At 45.4% G+C, this 19,972-nt stretch overlaps 1 protein-coding gene across 6 annotated transcripts; it reads right to left on the minus strand.

Moving 5' to 3' along the window:
- Window positions 1-940: 940 nt before the first annotated feature.
- Window positions 941-19,851, minus strand: MFAP3 (microfibril associated protein 3). Of its 6 annotated transcripts, none has more exons than XR_014545609.1 (4): window positions 19,712-19,851; window positions 7,763-8,180; window positions 4,430-6,276; window positions 941-2,320 (listed from the first exon to the last, which is right to left on the minus strand). XR_014545609.1 is itself a non-coding variant. In XM_083603905.1 (3 exons), the coding sequence occupies exons 2-3, from the start codon at window positions 8,043-8,045 to the stop codon at window positions 5,504-5,506; spliced, it is 1,056 nt and encodes a 351-aa protein (XP_083460031.1). In that variant the 5' UTR covers window positions 8,046-8,180; window positions 19,712-19,851; the 3' UTR covers window positions 941-5,503. The 6 variants fall into 6 exon arrangements, 4 of the variants coding, with proteins under 4 accessions (XP_083460031.1, XP_083460034.1, XP_083460033.1 ...); XR_014545610.1 differs by having other exon boundaries at window positions 941-2,597; window positions 2,668-6,276; XM_083603905.1 differs by having other exon boundaries at window positions 941-6,276.
- Between the last annotated feature and the right edge of the window lie 121 nt (window positions 19,852-19,972).

The following is a 19,972-nucleotide window of genomic DNA, read 5'->3' on the forward strand; positions in this document are numbered from 1 at the left end:
CACAAAACAATTACACTCACTGCCCAGGTTTTTAATATACAGTAGTCAGGCAAGGTCCATTCTGTGGGCTCAGCTGATATCTTGATCTCCCCTCTTACACTCCACTGATGACCAAATACTTTTAAAGGGAAAGGAGATAGTCGGTTTCAACACTAGGTCTTGAAGTCATTATGTGAGCAATTTGACTTCTGCTACTGCAATGGAACTCAACTCATCTGCTCACACACAAATACAGTCAAATCTCAGTTCTTGAATGGCTCTGTTTTCGAACGTTTCGGCTCCCGAATGCCTAAAACCCAGAAGTATAATCTAAAAGATCATACACTGCATTATGAACACTAACCAAATAAAACATATTCTCCCATTTTCTCCTTAAGGAGTTATTTTTTCCTTGGAGAAATAGGTTTCAGTTGGGTTGTGACAGTTATGGTCTAATCTGTGGCCTACTCACAGGGCAACATTTGAGATTCTGCCAGGCTAAATATCCTGTGCTTATCAAGTTGTAATTGTTCCATCACTTGTATAACAGATTTGCTGAAGGTTAATTACGCATTTCCCTTTTTAAAAATCCATTGTTCTGAACAGAATTGAATTTTATGAAAACTAAATAAAGAACTTATGTAAGCTCAGCAAAGGAAAAGAGCATTTTATTGCTAGGGATATTAGTTGTAATACAGTTATTTCACAACAACAGTTCTCCAGACCTGGCATGAATTGTTTTAGATGGTCACAGGACCATCAACACAACAAGCCAAATATTTTATTATATGGCCTGACACTCAAATACTCTAGCAAACGTTATTTGATTGTATGATAGATTTGCTGCAAGGTCTTTGCAATTAGCGAAAGCCAGTTCTCCAAACCCTATATTGGACAGTTCATTTTTCTGTCATTTTCTGGCAGGAAGACATGCAAAAATCAGGGAAAAAACAGCCCAAACTTTTAATAATGGATTTTATTCTGGGGGGAAACCCACCACCTTTTATATGAAAGTATGAAATCCTGTGCTGTTACAGAAAATTGACACTGCCCCCACCAGAATGCAAATTACTACAATATTGTTTTAAATACTATTTCAGTTAAAAGTAGATCGTTATGATTGCCACAAAATTCAGAGGCTAAGGAAACAAGACAAGACAACCTCATGATTGACAAGAGACATTAGTTTAAGTCAAGCATTGGTATAATTTATACTCAGTGAGCCAGTGGGCATTCTGCAAGTGACATTTCATCTGCAAGTGACTCTTGCCATTTGTTGGCCATCTGAGTAATCTTACATCAATTTTTAGTTAGCTGCATCAAACAAATGCAAACACAATCAATCTTCTCCATATAAATTAACAATATCACATCAACATTTTGTAAAGCTTATCCACGCTCAACAACAAATTCATCATGCATCCAGTTTTAATACTTTTCTTTTTACTTAGTCTTGAAAATGTACTGTATGTTTCAGTTGCGCCTTTGTTGCACAGGCGGGGTCCTATGCCTGTGTCATAAATGCAAATTATTTACAGAAGAGTCTAGAGAGAATAAACCTCACAGTTTCTATCCTGGAACAGAACAAATATGGACTGTCCACCAGCAATGAGAGTGCGGGTTGGAGATCATGTTCTAGGAACTGCTTTCCCCATTGCCCACCCCCTTACTCCTAGTAGATGATATCAGTTCAAAATATTTCAACGGTATACCTGAATGTACATTATATTTTCATACACAGAAATTGAAAAACAGAAATCAGTATTATTGTCTTGCACAGAGCTTATACCCAGGTTCCAGTGTCATATGATTATTTGGAATTTTCCAGCGACTTTTCTATGGAAGCGTCAAACACTGCTATATTGTATCTGCTGGGTTGGAAGCCCTGAATTTGCTAGTTGTGCCTCCGTATTACACGTAGAACATCATGTTCTGCAGATTCACAAGGACAATTACGATAATCTGACTTGATTATTAGGCCTACAAATCCATTCAGCAATTACTGTGTTGCCACTGTTGCCATGTAAGAATTGCAGTGCTAACTGGGCACAGTGGAATCCATAGCCTGTAGAATTTACTGCTGTAAACTGTAACTGTAGGAATAAACTGGTGGGATTCAAAACATTTAATCACTTGTTTCCAGAGTGAGAAGAGCCTACGCTTCTGGAAAGTATTAAAACCATCTCCCCTCAGTGCAAAACAGTGAACTGTGTGCTTCAACATTCAAGGATGGGGCTGCTGATAAACGCTTACTGTGAAAAATCAGGATTGCGGTATTCAGCAAGAGGCAGGGGTCGCATTCTAATTCCTTCCTGCAGACTTTCTTCATCTAACAGACACACTGAAAATAAATTGACCTGTTCTTATGATCTAGGACAGAGCGGAATCCCAGAGGAATACATTTATCAGCCAAGCCTGCCAAAGTAATTTCACTCATTGCTGCCAGATTAGCTTACGTAAGTGAAGCTATTATGCACCAGTCCACAGTTTCTATCTTTAGGATAGAGTCAGGTAGCACAGGAAACATTGTGGAAAGCCCAGAGGAGTCAACAGATAAATACTGCAGCCTTATTTACATGTAGGAAAGGCATGTCCAATAGGCCGATTGCGAGCTACCAGTCAATTGCGTGTTCCTTGCCCTCCCCTCCAAAAAAAGCTCAACAACTTTTGTCAATCCAATGGGTAGATCACTGAAAGTTTTTTTAATAGTGGGAGTAGATCGCAGTCTCTTGGGAGTTGGACATGCCTGATGTAGGACACAGATGTGTTTCCTTGAAGGAGGGTATATGTTTTTAGCCTTGCCCCCCCCCATGATGTCACACCTCCTTCCTCAAATAACCAAGTTTCCCACTACCGAACAGAAACTCTAACATGTGACCTCCTGCTTGTCTGCAATTGAGGAAGGAGGCATGATATGGGCGGGGCAGGCAAAAAGCACAGCCCTGCTACATGTAAGCACAATTACACCCTACATGCAAGTAATGAATGAACAGGGCCTGGGTGGAGTGGAGATGTGCTAGCTCCTGACCCAGAGATCCTACCTGTTATTTGCATTCCCAAGCAGGTGTCCAGCTTATGCTTCACAGCAAGCAGCAGTCAAGTGGAGAAGAATGGGCTACTTGAGCATGAAGCAAGGGCCAGAAGCAAGCAACTTAATTTGAAGAGCACTTTGGAGGTTAGGGGAAACTCAGATATATCCCACTGCCAAGTTAATGTCTGCACCATCTCTACTTTGCTTTAGGAACTTTTGTCAGAAGAAATTCAAGCAAAATTCTAACAGGTAAATATCATTTACTCGTTTTATGAGTTACATAGCGAGCATTACTGCCAATGACTCTCATTTCCTAGGTAGCATTACTGTTGCTGTTTGCCACCCACTTCTAGTGCTATAGATGTAACACTAAATCCGCCTGAAAATTGTGTTTATTCCCCTTCAGCGACTGCTAGTTCAAATGAGATTCTATGAATAAAACAGCAGAAGAAGAGCTGTAGGAAATTAATGGGAACCCCCATTGCCAATTGTTAAAACGATATGACATTATGTTTTAAGTCGTGAAAAAAATGTAGGCAAGCTTTGTATACGTTAAAGCAAAACTCAATATAAGATGCAATTAAAGTGACACACTCTTAAAGTATATAAAAAAAACAAGCACCAAATAGCAAAAGCTAGAATCTGCCTTGACTGGAGCTTAATGAGCAGCTAGCAGAGGCACATTCCTATCACAAAACTGGGTCTGCACAGCTATGGCCACATGAAAGACAAAAAAGAACATGGGCCAAGTAGGAAGCCAACCAGCTATATTATTCAGAGTACAGAAGGATGCCAAAAGTTAATTTTATCATCCTCCAATTATTCATTCTATTTTCCAGCTTTACATGGTATAACACGGCCCAATTCATGACATGGGGAAATGGCCACTGGAAACATTTATAGTGGCTATTAACAAATCAACCTGTCATGCAGCAATAATTTGCTGGTTAAATATCAGTCTACTTATGCCACACAATGTGGTGTGTAGAAAGGACTGCACCACCTTAGATCATGTGAAACATTTGGAAGATTCCTGTATAGCAAACAAAAAACAAAATGGCCAATAAGAAGTGAGGCCACAACCTCTTTTTCTGATTTTTTTTAATGTGTGTGTGAGAATTCAAATGTAGTATCCCCCATCTGAAGTGGTACAGTCCATTGTATCACCTGCTGCACATGCAGAGGTAGCTAAGCATCAGCACAGGAGAGAAGTCACTCAATGTGTTAACCATTTACCCTTTGTTGCATTCATCAGATTTTACTAAAGTGCCAAAGAATGTTATACAGCGTATGTTCATGCAAAAGCCAGCCACAACCTCCTCATCCACCTGCACAGCTCCTCTACCCCAATCATTCTGCACCCATGGCTGCTTTTCATCAAACACAAATGTACATTAGTAGACAAACACGGCTACCTACCTGAATCATTAGGAGAGTGTTAGGCACGTCCATTGGGTGATGACTAGTTCCAAAGACTCTGGCCACACATTTGCCTCTTATAAATATTGTTCAGAAACAACTGCCTGAGAAACCAAAGAGGTTTTATTTCCCTTTTTAATGTGAGAGTTTATTGCAAACTCTTCAACAAGATCATAACTGTTTAAGTTGTCATTGCTTTCCTCCTAGCAATACTGATGGCACTAGAACACATTGGAATTTCAGCAGTGTCAGAGAAGAAAGAATACTTGAAGTGCTGACATCTGGAGCTTTACTAAAAAAAAAACCCCAAACAGACAGGGCCTTTTTTGAACTGCTTGGCAAGCAGAAGCACATTTAAAACAACCAAATTACCACTTCTTGGCTGCTATGAGAAATTCAGATGCCAAAATTTGCATTTGGTTTCCATTTTCTAGTTCAAGTATTGCATGTGATTGCAATGTAAGCAAACATGAACAACATGACAAACTGGTAGCTCTGGTAATTTCACAGCTTACTGACATAAGGCTGGACTCAGGCTAACTTAAGTGTCACTGATTGCAATAGATCTACTCTAAACATGAGTCAGTCTGGATCCAACTCTTCATTTTAAAAGTGTAATAATCCCATACTATTACTATAAGAAATGCTAAAATGTATGTTTCTTACAAACTCAAGATAAGCTTGATCAGATATTATAAATTCAGACAAGCAAGACAAGCACTGTTCTAGTGAACTATGCCATCACACACTATGAAATCATCACTGGACATATTCAGGAATTCAACCTCCCTGTAAGAATGGCAAAAACAGTTTATGCCAATGTATCCTTGCTCTTTTGTTGATGTTACCAAGGAGAATGTTTAAAAACACGATTTAAGCTGTTTTCCTAATTGGTTGGTGAACACTGAGATATGTTACAAAAGAAAAATCCAAATCCATACTTTTGCTAAATGTTCAGCACCTTATAGCCACTGGAGTTTTTAAAAAGAGATAAGGTTTTTGTGCATTTGTGACTCCAGCTGCTTTTTTTTTTTTTTGCTTCCCCTTTTTTCTTGAAGTTTCCAGATGAAGCTTTCATACATCTGCCTTTGCTGCTGTACTGGCTTCAGCACCTGCATCATCTTCAGAAGGTATGGAGGGAACACTGTCGTGGGAAACAGTGTCAATGCTTTGTGCTTCTGACTGAAGGTGGATGGATACCTCAACAGCTATTTCTTTACCATGGTCATTTACAGAACCATCATCCGAGTCTGCTGTCGGTGAATTACTGCGCTTAATTTCTGGGTTTAAGGGATAGAGTCCGTCTTGGACACCGAGGGCTTGTTTGACTCCATCTCCAACTTCATCAGGGTCATCGACTCTCACTGCTTCAAATATCTCTTCCATAAAGGCCCTACAGTTAAGGATGAGCGGCGGAAGAGGGATACTTCTGGCTAACTCTTCAATGTATCGAGCAAATTCCATAGTCTTAAACTGGGTGACTTTGGCCAGTTCCAGCGTTTTGGCAGAGGTAATGATTGGAATGCGTTTGGCAATTTCAAAGGCCTTCTGTAGTTTCTCAGCCCCTTCAGTCCTGAAGAATTCATTGATGGCCTTCTCTGTCTTGCGGAGATGGCTGCTCATCATGCACAGACGTGTTATATTTAAGATCAGGGTGATAGTAAAGGCAACCAGGCAGACAATCATGTAGTAAATGCCCATGTCTCCAGATGTGGAGACCACCCTGAGGGTGACTGAGTAATAGAAAGAGCCATTTTGGGTAGTGACAACACAACTGTATCGCCCCCGGTCACCAAAGGTTACACTTGTGATATTAAGGGTACTGTTAGAGATCAGCCATCTTCCATCTAAAACACAAATACAAAAAAAGATTTCAACATTAGAGTAACAGATCATACTTGCATCTTTTCTGATATATATATAGGCATGCCCCGTGAACTGTATTATGAAACCAGCAACACTGAATTGGGAATATGGATAACAACATATGTCCGGTCATTTGCCAACCTACTAGTCAAGCAGGGTTGAATATCTTTACCTAGCCAAGAAAATACTCATCTCATGTACTTGATCTAGGTCACTGGTCTTCAACTGGGCTGTTGAGACCACCCACACCTGATCTAAGGTGGGTCACACAGCAGCACTCCCAACATACAATACAAATATATTGTAAAAAGGAAGAAATAGATCTACAAATGCATGTTTGGGTTAGAGCTGGGCCCTGGGTCTGATTTGGGCACTTGTTTACATTATAATGTTGCTATCCATTTGCAAAGGCACTCATCCCTACCGGGTGGCCCTTCCCTCCAACCCCAATACTACTTGTGAAAATTATATTGTTAAACTGCAAATGTTTCTATTAATAAATGTAGCAAGATCCACTGGATTGCGGCAGCAGGCAAATGTGTACTTAAAAGCTTGATGGGCTATAAAAGGTGGACACTTGGACAAAATATGTGTACAGTGCTATCTCACTTTTTCGTGCAATGTTTTCTGCTTTCCCAATACCCTATTCTGGCAACAACAGCAAAAAGTTAAAAAAAAAAAGGTAAATGTATTGCTGGATTGGACAGAGCCCAGTGCCATGATGGGGATGCAAACCACTCCCTTCCCCAGTCACCAGACTGATCATTTGATGACTGCGTAACGGACAATAACCCCCTCTCCCCAGCTGATCTGCATGGCTCAGCTGAGGAGACTGACTGCCCATATGAAATGGTCACATCTTCTGCTGGCATGCAGCCCCTAGAGCAGTGGTTCTCAACCTGTGGGTTCCCAGATGTTATTGGACTACAACTCCCATCATCCCTGAGCTCTGGCCTTGCTAGCTAGGGATGATGGGAGTTGTAGTTCAACAACATCTGGGGACCCACAGGTTGAGAAAGGCTGCCCTAGAGGGTTGGGTCACCAAAAATTATTGCTGCACTGTCGTCCCCCAATCTAAATGTAAATCTGGGTTTGATGAGGTGAGCATTCTCCCCTGATAAAAACCATGCAATCAGCACATGGATTAAAATATCAAGTAGCTATACTCCTAAAGCAACTAATTCGGAATGAAAACTACTAACTGCTAGAATATTATGTAACAGTACCTAGATTCCAAGTTGTGTAAATTATAGCCCATTTAGCTTCAGCCAAAATCCAGTACTTTAATTTAAAATAGACTTGTATTGTGTTTTAATGTAGGTATGTTTGGGCAGAGAGGTGACGAACCTAGGAAGAGTGGCTTTCCCTTCAACGTCTTCTTAAAAGTGTGACATACAAGAGAACTTCTGTGATCAATACAGCACACCTGGTACATTGTGTAAAGCAAGTCAAACAGTTGTCTCTTACCCTCTCCATCTTGCTTCAGTAGATGCCCTTTTGAGTTGAACCAAAGGATGCTGTTATGCTGACTGATGTTCAGCTTACATTCAATGAATGCACCGTTACCTTCTTTCACTATGATATCTTGAGGTACTGCCGATTTTGTGAAGGCTTGTAGGGTGGGAAGAAATGATGCATCAAGAGGAAGAAACCTTGACCCAGTAGCAGCTGTCAGGTTGGAGGCCACATTTTCTAGTGCAGAAACACTAGAACTGAGAATCAAAGTCAATAGGCAGCAGCTGAGCTTCATGAAAGCTTCAAGTATAAAGCACGCTGCAAAAAGTTAAGTAGTCTGTATCGCACCAGTCACCATGGAAGATATTGATGGATTCATCAACTTTGAAAGGGCTTTGGGTTTTTCTTTACAAGTAAAGGAACAATCCAACTGAAATGTAAAAAAAAAGAAAAAGAAAAGATGCAAGTCAGGATTCTTAACAACACAAAGCTTTTTGGCTTTCAAACTCAAATAATTAACAATACAATTCCAGAATGAAATGGCATATAACAGGGAAGGCGAACCCACAGACCAGATTCAGCTTGCCAAGCCACTTACAGTGGCTTCCTTGTCCTCTGTCAAAATCTGCCTCTTCTTACCTTGGAAAAGTGCCTTTCCCCCCTTAAGCAGAAGAAAAAGGCTTCAGAAATAGAAAGGAACACTTACCAGTATTTTCCTTTCCGTATCAGTGCTGGGTAAGAAAGAGGGGAACTACTCCCAGCCCACTGATGTGATGAGAAGGAAACCACCTGATCCTCTGCTGACTGGCAAAAGAGTGTGCAGGGGGTGGGCTGTTTGAATATGTCTGCATGTCTGTCTGCCTATCAAAATGTGTGGTAAGTGTGCACATGCAATTGAGTATGCACTGGTGACTTTAGCCATGCCAGCTGCTGGTATGCAGTCTCCAGAAAGCTGTCAACCATCAAAGCAGCCCGAGCCACCCCTAGTATAAAATGTTAGTTGTCTAGAGCTGAAAGGAGCTTAAGGTAAATTGGCACAAATAGCAACTTTCCAGAAAAGGAATGGGACCTAAAAACTAACCATTCTTTCCTTTGGTAGGCTCAAATTATAAACAGAAACACAATTAAAAGGTCCACTGCATACAACATTCAAGGTTTTGTTCACCCTTGGATTGAAACTGGAAAAGGCAAACCAACCAAAGGAGCAGCTGCCAAGAAGCACAGCTTCTTTGCCTGCAGAAGGTTGATCACCAAGTAGGGCTGGGAGAGGCCAGAAACCTTGGAAAGCCATTGCCAGTCAGTATAGACAATACTCTCTAAACTTGAACCCTTAATGCATTTCTACTCTTATCCTAGCTGCTTCCTTCCTAACCACCTCTTTCTGCAATGCTATCTAACTTCCCAGTAATTCAGAGTACAAAACAGGGCAGCTCATGGTACTACTACTACATGGCAGCGTTTTCATCAATATCTTCAAAGTGCTCTAAAAACCCAGAGTGAACTAATTCCATCCTGAAATATATGTGTTTAAACTACAGCAATAGAAATTTAATGAGATTTGGTTCCACTATTCTGCTAGTGCAGAGCTCTCTGTTCTGCACACCAAACAGGTGGGTGGGCAGAAGTGGTATCAGTTCCAAGCAGGGGTGCTACTGAGATGACTTGGGAGCTGCTACTGAGATGACTTGGGGTGATGGCTGCAGACTCACAGCTTTGCACCTACCTGCTTTATGCCACAGCTAGGGCATGCAGTAGGACTGTGATGGCCCTGCCACTTTGTTATGCCTGACCAGGCACCACCTAGGGCTTGGATAGCATCCTGAGGCTGTTAGTTGCAACTGGGAAAAATCCAGTTACATTGTCCTTCAAAGACCTGAGATAACTATCAGCAGTAATTGCATATGCTTTCTACTACATTGTACATTGTTTGCATAATGCACAGCAGCAGTTGTGATGGGTCATTGGATTCTGCCATTAAATCCTTCAGTGTTTGATTTATTAAACTGTTTATCCCATTTTCTTTTATGCAAACCCATTACTGTTAAGCAAAGATCTTCTGCTGCAGGGTTTTTTTTTTCTTTTGAGGAAAAGAGGTTACATTTTTATGACAGAGCCATCATATTTATATAAAACAGCTTCTGTGGCTGATAAACCACAAGGAAGAAAAGACCATATAATGCCCTAAATTTTTCAAGGAAAGCACAGCCATGCATATCATAAAGTAGCTGTTATGAATGAACATTAACACAGGTTCAACATGCTCCATGTGAGCCGCAGATGCACTATACCTGAAGACAGATTCAGTCCAGAGTATATGTACTGAGAAGCAGAACAGATGTCTTTCATTTTCATCTGCACACTTAAAAACTAACATATGCTCAATTTTATGCAGTGAACAACCACCAGGACTCTCAGAGAACAGAAGGCATCATATGCTCATGTTTCTGCAGCACTTTAAAAATATCTACAATATTGCTGCCTAAATAGATAGTGGAAAAGCAAAAAGTTTAGACTATGGCCCCAAGAGAACCAAAAACAAATGTTTCCTACGTTTACTGGATGGCGACATTTTATCGAATTGCAGTTATCCTTCCAAAGCGTCTCACTTTTATCAATTTCAGCAACTCCAGTACTCACAGAACTATTTCAAGAGCAAGAATTTCACTTAAACACCGAGATCACGGCAAAAACTTATTGGTTGCTAATATTCCAATGAATAGCAAAGGATCTTATAGATATTTGAGTTACCATGTTTCAACCCACCCTGCTTTAAGAGCCCTTAAGAATCACTCACCACATTTGCTAGTTTACAACATTTCTTTTTGAAAACGAAAATGTCAAAGCTGATATATCACAGAGAGTTGGGTGCTGCTTCATTTTACTGCAGTGATCCGGAGAGACAATATTTACAAAGGTGAAACTAGGGGAAAGAGCATACCCATACTTTTGGAATTTATACCGTATTTTTCACTCTATAAGACGCACCAGACCACAAGACGCACCTAGTTTTTGGAGGAGGAAAACAAGAAAAAAAATATTCTGAATCTCAGAAGCCAGAACAGCAAGAGGGATCGCTGCGCAGTGAAAGCAGCTGTCAGGGAACTGTCATCTGAGACGAAGGAGGTGAAAGGGCTCATGGAGGGTGAGAGAGACCACTCAGCGGAGGAGGGGACCAGCAGGGGGAGAAGTGGAGTTCCAAGGGAAAGTGAGTCGGAGGGAGAGCTCAGAGATACTTCAAGCGAGAACAGTGGGGGGGTTTCAGGACCTCCCGTAGGAACACCCACTCCTCGGCGGAAACTGTCACGCCGAGAGTCCAGAAGACGTGTTTCCGTTAAGGAGCTTTTATGCTGGAAGAAGTTCCGTAAACGCCCACTGTCCGATCCAACGAGCGATTGATGGAGCCACGCTTAAGGAGCTCCATCACAGACAGAGGTTTGGGAACTTAGCCAAACTCTGAGGGATCAGGATTTTACGCACAAGCAGCTCATCATCCCATCACAGCAATCGGACAGACCCTGAAAGCAGCTTGTGCAGAGAGGCATCATGAGTGACCCAGCCGGAGCCGGAGGAGCAGGAGGAGCTGGAGAAGGTCCAACTCTGGAAGAAAGGTACAGAATGTTGGAACTCCAGCTAGCAATGCAAACGGCGAGGCTAGAAGAAAGGAGGGCGCAGGATGCAGAAAAGGCAAAAGGCGCTACACTAGCAAGAAAGATGCCAGGAATGGTGCAGAAGTTTGGGGGGGACCCCAGGAACTACCAAGCCTTTAGGACAGAGATGCAGTATGCTCTTGAACTGCAGTTTAATGACTTTCCCGATGAGGCATCGCGAGTGGCGTTTGTGATTGGCCATCTCGAAGGAGGGGCGAGAGACTGGGTCAGGCCCCTGATGGCAGGGAATAGTGACATGCTGAAGGACGCGAGGAAGTTTTTTCGCGCCATGGATTTGATGTTTTCCAGCGAGATTGAACAGGGACTGGTACGCAGACAATTGATGGCTTGCAAACAGGGGAGCCGATCGGTTCGTGAGTACTGGACTGAGTTTACAATGTTGATACATAGATTGGGGTGGGACCTATCGGCGGAACCCATTCAAATGCTATTTGAAGAGGGGCTTTCTTCGGCGGTGAAAGACGAACTTTCCCGGGCGCCCAGGGCGGAGTCTATGGACCAGCTGACCAAATCAGCGCTGACCATTGGAGCGCGCCAGGAGGCAAGAGCCTTGGAGAAGCGGGAGGGGAAAGGAGAGCGTTGGAGGGATTTCCGCATTCCAGAGATTCCAGAGCCAAGTTTCCCGCCCGGAGAGCCGATGGAAGTTGGAACAGCGCGCGCGCGCGCAGTTTCAAATCCCAGTGAAGGGAGGAAGAAGGAGGGAAAGAGCGCCAAGAAATGTTACCTCTGCCAGCAGCCAGGTCACTTTGCCAGAGTCTGCCCGCAAAGAAAGGAATGGCAAGGGATGGCGGGGGCTGTTGGGGGAAAGGAGGAGGAAGTCCAGGAGCCAGTAAAAGCCAACGCCTGTCTGCCTCTGTCAGGGCACTGCAGACAGGCCAAGGAGCAGTAAAAGTGCCCACTCCGGAACCTCCAAGACCAGCCCTAGTAATAGAGGTGTTGCTAGAGCTGGCAAACGGATACCCACTAAAGACCAAGGCGCTGTTAGACTCAGGCAGCTCCTGTAATTTTATGAGCAAGGAGTTTGCAGCGGAACACCAGATACAGACACTCCCTTTAAGCAACCCCCTGCAGGTCACCACGATCGATGGGAGGGAGCTGTTGGGGGGAGAAGTTAGCCTACAGACCGTCCCAATGGTTATGAGGGTGGCAAGGCACACCGAAAGGATAGCGTTCAATGTAGCCACCCTGGGAGGGGCGCCAGTCATTTTGGGAATGAGCTGGCTAGCGTTGCATGACCCGCTAGTGGGCTGGCATCAGAGAGTGGTGTCCTTTGGGTCAGGACATTGCCTGGAACACTGCAAAGAGGGAAAGGTGCCAGAAGGGGCAAAAGCCTCCATAGCAGGGACGGAAGTGGCGAACAAAGGGAAGGTGCCCAAACAATACGCTGACCTGAGCAAGGTCTTCAGCGAAAGGGAAGCAGATAAACTACCACCGCATAGAGACTTTGACTGCCAGATTAATCTGGTCCCTGGGGCCCAGCTACCCGTGGGCAAGCTGTACGCCATGTCAGACAGGGAAATGCAGGAGTTGAGGGAGTTTATTGACAAAAACCTGAAGAGAGGTTTCATCAGAGAGTCCAGAGCGGTGGGGGGCAGTCCAGTGTTTTTTGTGGACAAAAAAAACACGGATAAACCGAGATTGGTCGTGGACTACCGGGCCCTGAATGCCGTGTCAGAACCAGTGACTTTCCCCATGCCCAGGATTGATGACATTTTGACCAGGGTGAGGAAGGGAAAGATATTCACGAAACTGGACTTGAGAGGAGCGTAAAACCTGATACGAATAAAGAAGGGGGATGAATGGAAGACAACGATGTTCACCCCCCTAGGGGCTTTCGAATATCTCGTTATGCCATTCGGATTGCAATCAGGCTCCGCCTGTTTTCAATCGCTCATGAACCATGTACTGGGACCTTTGCTCTACAAGAATTGCGTGGCATTCCTCGATGACGTGCTGATATATTCGGAGAATGAGGAGCAGCATGTGAAGGATGTCAGGGAAGTGCTGAGCCAGCTGCAAGCAAACCAGTTGTGGGTGAAATTGGAGAAGTGTCAGTTCCACACCAAGGAGGTGGAATTCCTGGGGTACCGCTTATCAGACAAGGGATTAGCCATGGATCCAGGCAAGGTCCAGGCGGTGCTGGAATGGAAGACACCGAAAACCAAAAAAGATGTGCAAAGGTTCTTAGGGTTTGGGAACTTTTACCGTAAATTCATCAAGAACTTTGCCCACTTAACGGCTCCCATCACGGACTGTCTAAGCAGCAAGAAGAAATTCGTTTGGACGGCAGAGGCGGAGCACGCTTTTGAGGAATTGAAAAAGGCATTCGCTTCGGAAGAACAGCTCCTGCATGTGGATTTACAAAAACCCATGAGAGTGGAAACTGATGCCTCAGACCGGGCGGTGGGGGCAGTGCTGCTTCAGCCAGGGAGCAATAAGTCGGAATGGAGACCGTGTGCCTTCTTTTCGCGTAAGCTGAACAAATCCGAGAGGAACTACACGGTATATGACCGAGAACTACTCGCCATTCACGAAGCGTTCCGGAGATGGAGACACTTACTAATTGGCGCACAGCATAAGGTGCAAGTGTGTACGGACCACAAGAATTTGGAGTATTGGAGAACAGCACGAGTGCTCAACCAACGACAAGTGAGATGGGCCCAGGAGTTCTCCAAATTCCATTTTGAAATCTGCTACGTGCCAGGTCCAGAAAACATCAGAGCGGACGCTCTCTCTCGCAAACCTGAATATTTGGAGGGGGAGGGAGCGCCAGAAGAGAGACATATTATCCCAGAGGACCACTGGGTGTGTGGTGCGGCCTGGGTGGGGCAAAGAGAACTGGTAGAGGGGACGGTAAATGATGAGTACGCCCAGGATAAGCTCAGAGGTTTAAGGAGAGAGGGAGAAGACCCCGGAGGTTTTGAAGAAAGAAACGGGGCATTGTATTACAAAGGGGCACTATATATACCCGAAGGGGAATTGAGGGGGAGAGTACTCAAACAGTTGCACGACAATCCCACAGCGGGGCATTTTGGGCAACACAAGACCATGTGGTTGGTGACCAGGGAGTTTTGGTGGCCCAAGGTGAGGGAGGATGTACGGGAGTATGTGAGAAGGTGTGACCAATGCCAGAGAGCCAAAGGAGAAAGGCGGGCACCAGCGGGTTTATTAGAACCGTTACCCACACCAGAACGACCGTGGGAGGCGGTGTCGATAGATTTTATGACTGATCTGCCCAAATCCCAGGGGAAAACCGCCATACTAGTCGTAGTAGACCAGTTAACTAAGATGGGTCACTTTGTAGCTTGCTCACATGCAGTCACGGCGGAAGAGACAGCGAAATTGTTTGTAGAACATATTTTTAGGCTGCATGGCGCCCCCTTGAGGCTGGTGTCCGACAGAGGGAAACAGTTCACGTCCAGATTCTGGAGGAAGCTTATGAGCTTGTTGCACGTAGAGGTCAACTTTTCGACTGCCAGGCACCCTGAGACCAATGGGCAGGCGGAGAGGGCAAACGGTATCCTTCAACAATACCTGAGGTGCTATGTCAATGACAGAGAAAACGATTGGGTCGAAAAGTTGGCACTAGCGGAATTTGCTTACAATAATGCAGAGAATGTGTCCACCGGGATGAGCCCATTTTTGGCTAATTATGGGTGCCACCCCAGGGCGTTTCCAGGGGAAGGAGGAGAGAGATGGAGTGTTCCGGCCGCTGAACTTTTTGTAGAAGAAATGGAAGCGATCCATCGTCAACTCCAACACAACTTAGAAAGGGCCAAAGAAGAATATAAGAGGCAGGCAGACAAGAGCAGAAGGGAAGGTGAAACAATTAGGGTGGGGAGTCGGGTCTGGCTATCAACCCAAGGGTTGCCGTACAAGGGGGGTTGCAAGAAATTGAGACCCAAAAGATTGGGACCATTTGAAGTCATCCAACAGATCAACCCAGTGGCTTTCAGACTCCGGTTACCGAACCACATGAAACTGCACCCAGTATTCCACAGGTCATTACTGTCACCATACCGGGGGGAAGGTGAAGGGGTATCCACACGGGGGCCAGCCATAGAAGAAAGGGAAAGCCGCAACTATGTGGCGGAAATCATCGACTCCAGGTGGAAGGGGAATCAGGTGGAGTATTTGGTCGCGTGGGAAGGGGAACCAGAGTCAGAAAACACCTGGGTGAAGGCAGAGGAGGTCCATGACGAGGTCTTGATCGAAACGTTCCACCAAAGGTTCCCCAGGAAACCTCAGCCAGTAGCGAGGTTCCGAAGGGAGTACTTTGGCACCACCGACGATGAGGAGGAACTGGAGGGATTCAGGGAATCGGAGTTGGAAGGAGGTACCGACTCCGAGGAGGAGGAGTACTTGGAAACCGGGAACAGCAAAAGGTGGAGGGAAGTGTTCGAAACTTCGGAAGATGAGGGAGGTTCCTTCAGGGGTTTTGCTCCCTCGCCTCCCGCAGAGGAGGGGAGGGAAGGGGGTGAAGGGGGCCCTGGAGGGGAGGTGGATGTCAGGGAACTGTCATCTGAGACGAAGGAGGTGAAAGGGCTCATGGAGGGTGAGAGAGACCACTCAGCGGAGGAGGGGACCAGCAGGGGGAGAAGTGGAGTTCCAAGGGAAAGTGAGTCGGAGGGAGAGCTCAGAGATACTTCAAGCGAGAACAGTGGGGGGGTTTCAGGACCTCCCGTAGGAACACCCACTCCTCGGCGGAAACTGTCACGCCGAGAGTCCAGAAGACGTGTTTCCGTTAAGGAGCTTTTATGCTGGAAGAAGTTCCGTAAACGCCCACTGTCCGATCCAACGAGCGATTGATGGAGCCACGCTTAAGGAGCTCCATCACAGACAGAGGTTTGGGAACTTAGCCAAACTCTGAGGGATCAGGATTTTACGCACAAGCAGCTCATCATCCCATCACAGCAGCAATCCCTCTTGCTGTTCTGGCTTCTGTGATAGCTGTGCAGCCTGCATTCACTCCATAAGACGCACACACATTTCTCTTTACTTTTTTTAGGAGGGAAAAAGTGAGTCTTATAGAGCAAAAAATACGGTATTTCTTTTTTTTAAAGAAGCTCCCACACCAAATTTCCAAGGTGTTTTAAAGCTGAGAGTAGATTCTTCAGGAGTAGCTCCTGAAACAGCCCGATGTTATGTAGAATTATGCTTACATATGTACAGAATCAGGCTTGAACTCCGAGAAACATTTTAGGTATATAGGTTAAGTACTTAATTCGTTCCGGAGGTCCGTACTTAACCTGAAACTGTTCTTAACCTGAAGCACCACTTTAGCTAATGGGGCCTCCTGCTGCTGCTGTGCCACCAGAGAACGATTTCTGTTCTCATCCTGAAGCAAAGTTCTTAACCCGAGGTACCACTGTACATATGAAGGACTGAGAGGGACACAGGTGGCGCTATGATCTAAACTACAGAGCCTAGGGCTTGCCGATCAGAAGGTTGGCGATTGTTGTTCGGTCCCAGCTTCTGCCCACCTAGCAGTTCAAAAGCACGTCAAAGTGCAAGTAGATAAATAGGTACCGCTCCAGTGGGAAGGTAAATGGCGTTTCCGTGCACTGCTCTGGTTCGCCAGAAGCGGCTTAGTCATGCTGGCCACATGACCCGGAAGCTGTCTGTGGACAAAACGCCGGCTCCCTTGGCCTATAGAGCGAGATGAGCACTCAACCCCAGAGGCGTCCGCAATTGGACCTAATGGTCAGGGGTACCCTTACCTTTATGAAGGACTGACAGTGTTCAACTTTAGACTTTGCAGCTTTTTGAATGTTTCCAAGACTCCAAGTGACAGGGGCAAGCCGTTTATTTAAGTTCTAAGGCTAATTTAATGAATTTAAGTGATCACCACACTGATATTCTTTATTAGATAAAATATATATTTTCTAGTTCTACATAATATGGAGGATAGTCCCTGCAATTAAAGCAAAAAAGGGAATCTTGCTGGACTACAATTCCCACCATACCAAACTACTGGTCGTGCTATTTGTTACCGATGGGAGTTGGAGTCCAACAACATTTGGAGTAGATTTTCCCACCCCTGCTTTAAAGGCCTAGACAAAGAGCCCCAAATACTACCCCCCACCACTGTGCAGAAAACTATCCTAATAAACTCTCTACCTAAAATATGCTGTTGATCCTACATACCTGTAATTTTTTTCAAACATATCAGACATTTTTAAATGCAATGCTTATATCTAAGCACTTCAAATGTGTTTACACATGCCTGACACAGATGCAGATTACACCACAGGAATACGATGCTGAGAAGATGGAATAACACAAAGAAAACGCTGGAGGTTGATTCCAGATTATTTGTTTGTTGAGCATTCATCCTGGTTTGCACACTTTGCAGGAGTGGAGGGTGTCTGTGTTATACAACACTGGTTGTTTATTGAGCATTCTTTCTGGTTTGTTTGTGGGGAGGTTACACAACATCGCATCAAGCAATGGTTACCCCAGATCTTCCTATCAATTTTCTTGATGTTCCTATTAATTTTCTTATCATGAAGTGTGATTTTTGAAAAAAGTGGGTTTGTTGAGGAAGAGCACCAAACCCAGGATCAGCTCAAACTGTCTTGTCCTGGTGAGCAACCTGGCTGCTGAAGTTTCCAAACCATCTTCAGAGGCAGCCCTATGTATAACATGTGGCAGTAATCTAACCTAGAGGTTACCAGGGAATAGAAACAGAAGTTAAGCTACCCTTGTCTAGATGTAGTGCAGCTTGGCCACCAGCTGAAGCTGATGGAAGGTACTCCAGGTCAGAAGCCACCTGAGCCAGAAGTATCCCTGAGCTATGTACCTGCTCCTTCAGAGGGAGTGTAATTCCACCAAGAGCAGGCAACCTCCCATGCATATGATCTAGGGAACCACCCTCTAACAATGTCTCACTCTTATCTGGATTGAGCTTCAGTTTGTTGGCTTTCTCCAATCCATTACCAAGGCAAGACAATGGTTCAGCACATCCTGCAAATGGTCATCATGGCAGCAATGAAGTCCTGAGCCATCCCAGAGCCAATGGCCTTGGCCTGGATGTTGAAGTCCGCCAGAACCAGCAGTCTGGGGGTCCTCAACACTGGCTTCAAAACCAGCTCCATCACCTCAGGCAGGCAGAGTGCTGGGTAGGGAGACAGACAGCAAACCAGCAGAATTCCTAATCTGTCCCAATTGCCCAGTGCCAGAAACACACACTCTAGATCCCCACATAACTGGACAGAGAACCTGGAGACAGAGATGGAATCTCTATAGACTGCAACAACTCCCCACCCCCAAGTCTGCCCTGATGCTGCCCGAGTACTCAGGTGGGCACAGCTGGGTAAGACCAACTCCACCCTGTTCGCCCACCCAGGTTTCAGTGTTACAGACCAGATCAGCCTCCTCATTTGTAACCAGATCATTTCACGGTTTGCATCTAGCTTTCCTTTTAAAAAGGAAGCCCAATACAACTAGCAATACAAACTCTATTTATGGTAGGCACTTGGATTATCAAACAGTCACTTTTTCACTGGTCCAACCAGTAAAATTGTGTTCAGTGGAAAAACCAACACTGGAGCCTGAAAAACTAGTAATGCTTCGTGGACTTCTGTCCACCATAGATGCCACCAGGCTCTGCTCTTGGACCACAAGTTTCCACTAACTCCACCCCCAACTACCAGATCTGAACCTGCTCCCCCCCCCAACTTGTCTAACTCTATCATAACCCATTAGGGAACCATAAGGGTCTGCCTCAACCTGCCAGGTACTGTTCTGACTTACCCGCCTTCTACTGAGTCCATGTCACCTCCAAGCCTGTGCAGGCTTTACCTGCTAGCCCTGCTAAGGGAGTAAACACATGTGTGCTATTATTAACACGTATAAAGTGCCTGTGTTGTTGTTTTTTCTGAGCAGCAAGGTCTGCAACCTAACAGGCAAGAGGGAAAAGGGGGGAAAGGAATAGGGAGGGACGATGAAAGCAAGCACTGTAGAACCTACATCCTCACTAGCTCATGACTTGGGGCCTTTTTGGTCTCTCTTTTGCCCTGCGAGAGAGGAGGCGCAAGTTCCCAGGAGCTGGTGGCGGCAGTGCACGCTTCCTTTCAACTCTGCATGCATGCATGCATACACATGTATACACACGATTTATAGGTATGCGCGAATACACCACCCTGTGAGCATTGCACAGCTCCCAGCAGCTCACCCCCGAGGCCAACGCCCGCGACGTCATAAATGCGCCCACTAAAACCCCGGCGCGTCGCTCCGGGTCCTACGACACGGCCTTGAACTCCGAGCGGGAGCGGCGCCCGTGACGAGTTACCTTGGCAACGCCCTGTCATCCCTCGCTCGGCCCGCTCAGTCCGCCTCCCGGTCCCCTCCTCTGACGGGCCCCCGCGCACAGCTCTAACCGGGACTCCGGACCTTCCGCCTTCCCTTCCTCTCAGCTGCCTCTTCTGCTCCTGCGCGAGGTCCGCCGAGGGAACGGGAGGAGCGACGCGACTTCCGCCCGTCGGGCGTGTTTTTTCCTGGAATGATTCGCCTCTCCCACCCCCACGCGCCGCCGTTCTTTCCCGCCGCCTCT

This window comes from Podarcis filfolensis (assembly GCF_964270895.1).
Source record: "Podarcis filfolensis genome assembly, chromosome: 2".
NCBI lineage: Eukaryota > Metazoa > Chordata > Lepidosauria > Squamata > Lacertidae > Podarcis > Podarcis filfolensis.